Source organism: Varanus komodoensis, unplaced genomic scaffold (assembly GCF_004798865.1).
Source record: "Varanus komodoensis strain SLA01 unplaced genomic scaffold, ASM479886v1 scaffold9, whole genome shotgun sequence".
In the NCBI taxonomy this organism is placed as follows: domain Eukaryota; kingdom Metazoa; phylum Chordata; class Lepidosauria; order Squamata; family Varanidae; genus Varanus; species Varanus komodoensis.
Window position 1 is genome coordinate 4,430 of NW_025336598.1, and position 7,505 is coordinate 11,934.

General features: G+C 44.1%; 1 protein-coding gene across 1 annotated transcript in view; it reads right to left on the bottom strand.

Moving 5' to 3' along the window:
- Positions 1 to 1,529: 1,529 nt before the first annotated feature.
- LOC123017098 (von Willebrand factor-like) overlaps positions 1,530 to 7,505 on the bottom strand; it is a 251,520-nt gene continuing 245,544 nt past the window's right edge. Inside the window, exons 41-42 of the mRNA XM_044418233.1 lie at positions 5,352 to 5,535; positions 1,530 to 3,431 (exon numbers count right to left, since the gene is read on the bottom strand). Coding sequence (XP_044274168.1) covers positions 3,379 to 3,431; positions 5,352 to 5,535 — 237 coding nt within the window. The 3' untranslated portion in view covers positions 1,530 to 3,378. The remainder of the gene's footprint in view (positions 3,432 to 5,351; positions 5,536 to 7,505) is intronic.

Sequence of the window (7,505 nt, forward strand, 5' to 3'; positions counted from 1 at the left end):
ATTCTACAACAAGATTTCGAGATGGCTAGATGGAGAGGATGCATTGGATGTGGTTTACCTGGATTTCAGCAAGGCCTTTGACAAAGTGCCCCATGATATCCTGGTTGAGGAGCTTTGGGATGGACCAATGCACTGTCTGATAGATTAGGGCATGGTTGACTGACTGAAAGCAGAGGGTAACCATTAGTGGGGAATCATCGGGATGGTGGCCAGTGACAAATGGGGTCCCCCAGGGCTCTGTCCTGGGGCCAATCCTGTTTAATCTTTTCATTAAAGACATGGAAGAAGGGGTGAACAGTCTGCTGATCAAATTTGCAGAAAATACTAAAACTGGAGCAGTGGCCACAACTGAGGAGCAGGTACTCCAGATCCAAAAGGATCTGGACAGACTATGGAAGTGGGCAGGGGACAACAGAATAGCATTCAATGTGGATAAGTGCAAGCTCTTGCATTTGGGGCATAGGAATAGGTGTCATAAGTACAGGTCAGGGGACAAGTGGCTGGAAAGCAGCACTTGTGAAAGGGACCTTGGCATAATGGTTGACTGCAGGCTAACACCACCCTTGGTTGCATACCCAGAAGTGTGGCTTCTAGATCAAGAGAGGTATTACTACCACTCTATACAACTCTGGTGCGCCCGCAACTGGAGTATTGTGCTCAGTTTTGGATCCCTCATTACAGAAAGCATATAGCTAGGTTAGAGTCAGTGCAGTGTAAGGCCACAAGGTTGGTGGTCAGATTGCAGAGGATGGGGTATGAGGCGAGACTCAGGGAACTGGGTCTCTTCAGCCTGTAGAATAGGAGACTCAGAGGGGATATGTTGGCAACATACAGGTATGTGAGGGGATGTCACATGGAGCTGGGTAGAGACCTGTTCTCCCCTGCAGAGGAAGGCAGGACACGCTCCAACGGAACAAAGCTCAGGGAGCCAAGGTTCCAATTAGATGCCAGGAAGCACCAGGGGACAGTTAGGACCCCGAGGATGTGGAATGGGCTTCCATGAGAGGTCGTTGAGGCCCCATCGGTGAGGGTGTTCAAAGGTAGGCTGGACATGCTCATGGTGGGCATGTCCTGAGCAGAGCTGGCTGGAGCTGGGGGTCAGACTAGATGGCCAGGAGACCCCTTCTGACTCGCTCTGTTTATCTGTTTCTGTTATCTGTGTTGTTTTCCCTGTCTGAATCCTGCCCATTCCTAAGGTGTTATAAAATCCACTGGAGAATAATTATACATAGCACTTATTTCCTGCAAGAAAACAGCAGCTGGATGGAGGGGGTGGGGAGAGCTAGGTCAGGGAAACAGCATGTAGTGAAAGGGTGAGTCCTCCCTCCCTCTCCTACTGCTCTTCTGTGAACCCATTTGGAATGTCCAATTATTGTTTTTATGTAAAAATATATTATCCTCTATCTAATATGTAGCTTGCCCCTCTGCCTGTCTCTCATTCTCACATCTACCATATTCCTCCTCCATTCTTGATCTTTTTTCACACTAATTTTTCTTTCATACCCCCTTTTTGGTCCATCTTTTCACTCTTTTCAATCCCATCTTCCATTTTTTATGTGGGTTACAAGCCACCAGTTGAATTTGAATGCAACAACTTTTGCAACCATGAAAAAGACATGTCAATCACCCCAGTACAAGCCTTCACTAGGCTCTTGGGATCCTAAAGTCCTTCACTTAGGTGCACAATTCTATGCTTAAGAGGGAGCACATAGATGGGATTTCTTGGCTGTAGAGAAAGTGGGATATTATAACATTTTTTAATGGAGACCCCTTTCCTAATTCAGTAGCCCAAATTACCACTGAAAATGTCAACTGTCTGCATCCTAGTTTGTTGTGAATAGCTTTCATATGGCCATATCCAACAGTTTTCCATTATTTAAATTGGAAACATGTTAAAACAAAAACAAAAAACAAAGGTTTGCATTATCTATACTAAAAGTAAGTCAGAATCAAATATCTAGGTATCACTAATTACCCATGTTTGGGAAACTTTCCATCTGGAACAAAAGATTATACAGTATTCAATGGGATCGGTCATAGACAGTAAAACCACATTAACAAGTAGATTACTGTGAGGGAATGGGCAAACATTTAATAAACATTTTTAAAAGTTTGGGGGGTTGCCAAATGCACCTATGAAATGCTGAATGCAAACCTTATAAGGCCCCCATCAACATCTGCTCATACACTGCTTGCTGATGCAACACATAAAAGTCTATATCAAGGCAAAGAGTGTCTGTGTCTTCCTTAAGCACTCTGCTCAATAAAAGCCTGGGAAACCAGATGACTTTTGCAAGATGATTCCATTTGGTAAGTCAAGCCACCTGGTTGGAAGTTTAAAGTGCTGTGAAATGAATGCAGTTAAACCAAAGTATGAGAGGATAAAGCTGGTAACTGGATACGAGGTGGAAATGTAAAGGGATTAAGGGGAAAAAATGGCTCCAGTAATACAATTGCAACAGAAAACTCTGAACATGAAACCATTCAATTGATAAGTCAGTGGGGGCCAGGAAGGAGAGTCTGCAGCTCTTACTGCCAGTATATAACCCTTACAAGAAGTATTTCAACCATTTAGCATGGGGAGAAAAACTGCTCAAAATCTGGGAAACCACTAAAAATCCAGTGGCTGGCCAGGAGAGAGGGGCATAATACCCCAGAAATCTGGCTTGGGAACCTGGGGGATGGCGAGAAATTTTGCCCCAGGCCCAAGATTTCCCACCCCTGCTCTAAAGCATCAATTTAGAACCAAAGCATTGTAATGGAGGGCCTGATAAGAAAATATATCGAGAAAGGATACAAATGTGTCCATGGAGGACAATGATTAAACCTTTGGAAGAAGATGCCTGCTTCCATTTCATTTACAACCTTGACGCTGATTATACTAAAAAGCATTCATTGTGTCTAGGTGGTATTAAACTTCTTGTCATGGAGACATTAAGGGATTGGCTATTATGCATTGACCAAACTCATGCTTTGGATGCAAAAAGCACTTCTCCATGAAGTAAGGGGCACGTTCTTGGAAATCCTGGCAATTCATTGCTGCTGGTCACTGTAGACAATAGTGGACTAAACGGACCAAAGGACTGAACCCGTATCAGGTACCTTCCTAAGTTCCTAAGCCTTCTCCCTGTCATTGGGTTTTCTATGGGATAAATGTTTTTGTATGGGCAAGCATTCAGTCAATTGATTCATGAAGTCTAAAGTCATATATCTCAGACAGAGATTTACCACCTCAGGAAGAATGGGGCCTATAATTCACAGGTAAAGAGCAAGAGTAGATTCTCTTTTCTTCTCCAAAAATGGTGGTATCCAGGACAGAAACAGTTTAACAAAATATCCCTTAATTCACAAGACAAAGACAATTTAAACAGCTGATTGCTATGGCCTTACCCCAATAACAGTGCCATTCAAAACACAGCCACTCACAGGTTCTGCAAGATAAATTATGTGACATTTAGTATCAGTGCCTGCACCTGGCATGCTTTATACTGGAAGATCCCTGTGAGGTTAATCCTAGTTTGTACATCATAGCTGCTGTGCTTGACAAAACTATTATTTTTTCTTCAGAAGCTCCCATTTTCCCTGTTTGTTTCCCGTTAAGAAACACCATCACATTTATCTGTATCTCCTGTGAATTAGACTTTCCACATTCGTCTTGTCTTCTGGGCAGTTCAAATTAGCCTAGTGTTTTATTTAGTCTAGAAAGAGACAATAGTTATTACAAAGTTCAAGGTGGCATTATAGTCATTGTTGCATTTGGTAGCCATGCTAATTTTCTATGTTACTACCATCCCTGCTGTAGAAAATTTTCAAGGGTGCTGCTTCAAAAACTTACAAGACCAAAGATTGTTGTTTACTTACTTATTTATTTATTGCAAACCCCCCCACTCTCACAAACCTTGGAAACCCCGCAAAAAACCTACAAGAGACACTAGTGGGATGGTGAAGAATTATGCTGCTCCTGATGTGCAAAAGTGGCTTTATTATGCCACTATTACTCCTTCAAAACAGGTGTTTGTTTTGCATTTCTTAGCTAGCCTGTCTACAGGTCAGGTCTTAAGCAGCCTTCCCCAGTGGCAACTCCCACACTGACAACATTATCATCACTTTAGTCCCAGTAATACCCCAATGATACTCTAGGATCTAGTGCTCAGAGGTCCTGATCCTGGCCTGTATGAGTCATTTCACATGAGTCATTTCGCAAACCAGCTAGCTCCATGCACCCTTCCTGCTGTTGGTCTTCCATCAACCTATGATGGTCCCACTCACATCATCAGCAATAAGCACTGACAGTTTATATAATATCCCTATCCACTAAGAGGATTCTTTTCACTTTTAGAAAAGTTTAGGGACATGATTAGGACAATTTTCTCTTCCTTCCCCCCTGCCACCAAAATTTCAACATTCTTTGAATTCTGGAAGTCCACAGGTCCTTATCAGGCTGTTTGGGCTGCTGGCATTACAACACAAACACAAACACTTCTGTGCAAGAAACCAGAACCTTATTTTGGTTAACCCTTTTGCACTCGAATTATCAGGCAGTCAACAGTGGGTCCTGAAACAAAATGTTCCATAGACAGTGCCAAAAAGATGTCCTGTAGACTTACAGGCTTCCTGTCAGTCTACAATACCCATCTCTATGACACTGCATTCTATTATCTCTCCCACTGAATATTCATACTTTCTTCCAGAGTGAGTCAGCATTCTGTGGTCATGGAACATTCTAAGTTTTCATTTATCTCATTGGGCTGTTTGGGAGCGGCTCCCCACTTTAGGATTTGTTTTTAAAATGTACTTCTGAAAAACCTGAAATTGCCCCAGGCTTTCTGGTATTTTTCTCTTGAGGATGATGCCATTTCAGCTGTAAAGGGAATCACTCACATCTGAACTTCAGAAATAGAGGGAATATGACAGAAATATCTTCCATAAATTTATCAAACCTCTTTAAACAATTACCTGAACAAGTTTCCATCACAAGAACCCATAGTTATGATGTTATAAGACTACTGTATGTCCCCAAAAAGAGGCAAGGAAAATACATGTAGGAATGTAGACTGAACAGATAAATTGTGGAGGGGAAAGAGGCTAAAATAGAAGAGAACACAAATGGTGGCACAAAAAACCTTGATGTCACTGAGAGAGAGAGAGAGAGAGAGAGAGAGAGAGAGAGAGAGAGAGAGAGAGAGAATCAAAGTTGAAGACAAAATGAGCAGTCTCATGTCAAACTGCTGTTTTACAAAGTTCTCATAATAAAAATACAATTAATAAGTGACTTTTGCAGAAATTCTAGTTATTGGCTTGAAAAGAACACTTGTCATTCTCCCTTCCATTTTTGAGGGACCATTCCTTACCACAATGGCATGAGGGACAGCAACCTGAATTTTTGTTGCAGTGCAGCTCTGTTCCAAATGGACAACTTGGAGTCTCCATCTTTGTGCATGAGACATTCTTTGTCTGAATAAAGACTTCCTCATTCACCTGGACGCATTCTCTGATGATGCATGGGTTTGAGGGAGATTGCCACTCAGAGCCAACCTATGAATGAAAGACAGCCAAAGGATTATGAGGAATGAAGACTGCCCCTTTCCTTTGGTGTATATTCCTTTGCAGCTTTTTCCATGCCAGTACTGCTACAGTGCAGGAGAACAATGTCCTTCCTATTCATTGCAGAGCATGCTGGAGTTCTGCTCACTCCATCAAGCAAGAGAAAGCACCAATGACAGGGGAGGATGCTAGACAAATGAACAGCTCTATGCTCCAGAGCCATAACAGAACAAGGTAAATAAGATACATGTTAACACCCAGCTCCCCTAAAAAACAAATAAGCATCCTCAGATAACTCAGATTTTTCTAAGGATGGTGAACTTTACCAGGAATGAACATTGTTCATTTAGTGTGGTCATAGTTAAATGTTGGGTATTTTTTCATATTTATGTATTTGGATGGGTGGGTAAATGGTACATACATAAGTTTCCTAAAAGAGCACTGGTCAGGTTTAACATGAACTTGTCCCTTGCTCAGCAGGGTAGGGAAGGGTTAACCAACACAAGGGAAAAATGTTGGAAAAGCCAGGTGCTCAGCCTGAGGAACACTGGTGCCCAAGGTTAGGGTTAGGATCGGCCAAGCTCTTGATATGCGGGAAGGAGACATACTGTAAATTAGAGGAGGACAGGTGACTGCTGCATTAAGGGCAAATACCCCCATTAAGGTACCCCATTAAGGCTGCATTGAGGCCTATACCTGGGGTCCATTGCAGACCATCACCCCATCAGTTGGTGGAGTAGGGTTGGGGGGAATAAAGCCTAGGGCCTAGAGAGGCTTGGGGTTCCTCTTCAAGGAGAGGTTCCACTTTTGTTGCTATACCCCATGCTGAAGAACATGCTGCTCCCCTGCACTGCCTTTCCCTGCAGCTGGGATAGTACTTGTGTGCTAGGCTGAGCTTTGTTATTTAGTGTCTGAGGAGGCCAGCAAGGCCTGGGAGTTGGGGGTCTCGGGTTGGGTGCAATCTGCATCATTGCTGCTCTCCAAATCCCCTTCCCTTTCCCCATCTTTTCCCCTGTGTATCAATTTTTAGCTTTTTTAGTACCCTCCCCCCCTATATTTTATCCTTTTAATAAATCTATATTTCCCCCCAAACCCTTGGCTTGTCATGTGCTGAATCCAGTGTCTAGTTCAGGGTTCTGGGACCAGGGAGTTACTGGGCAGGATTTTTTGCTCAGCTGGCCATGGGAGTGGGGAATCTTGGGTAGCTTTCCACTTTTAATTTTATTCCTGTCCTCTGAGGTAGATACATAGAAAACAGAGTGAGTCAGAAGGGGCCTCCCGGGCCATCTAGTCTGACATCCGGCACCAGCCGGCTCCGCTCACAACATGCCCACCATGTGGACGTCCAGCCTATCCTTGAACACCCGCACCGATGGGGCCTCAACCACCTCCCGGGGGAGCCCATTCCACACCCTCAGGGGCCCGACTGTCAGGAAGTGCTTCCTGGCATCCAAATGGAATCTTGGCTCCCTGAGCTTTGCTCCGTTGGAGCACGTTCTGCCTTCCTCTGCAGGGGAGAACAGGTCTCTACCCATCTCCATGTGACATCCGCTCACATACCTGTATGTCGCCAACATATCCCCTCTGAGTCTCCTCTTCTCCAGGCTGAAGAGAACCAGTTCCCTCAGTCTCGCCTCATATGGCATCCCCTGAAAACCGGCCACCAACCTGGTGGCCCTACGCTGCACTGACTCCAACCTGGCTATATCCTTTCTGTAATGAGGGGCCCAAAACTGAACACAATACTCCAGTTGCAGGAGCACTAGAGTCATGTAGAGTGGTAGTAATACCTCTCTTGATCTAGAAGCCACACTTCTTTCTATGCAACCAAGGGTGGCGTTCGCCCTCTTGACCACCGCATCACACTGCTGACTCATGTTTAGCCTGCAGTCAACCAGTACCCCAAGGTCCCTTTCACAAGTGCTGCTCTCCAGCCACTTATCACCTAACCTGTACTTATG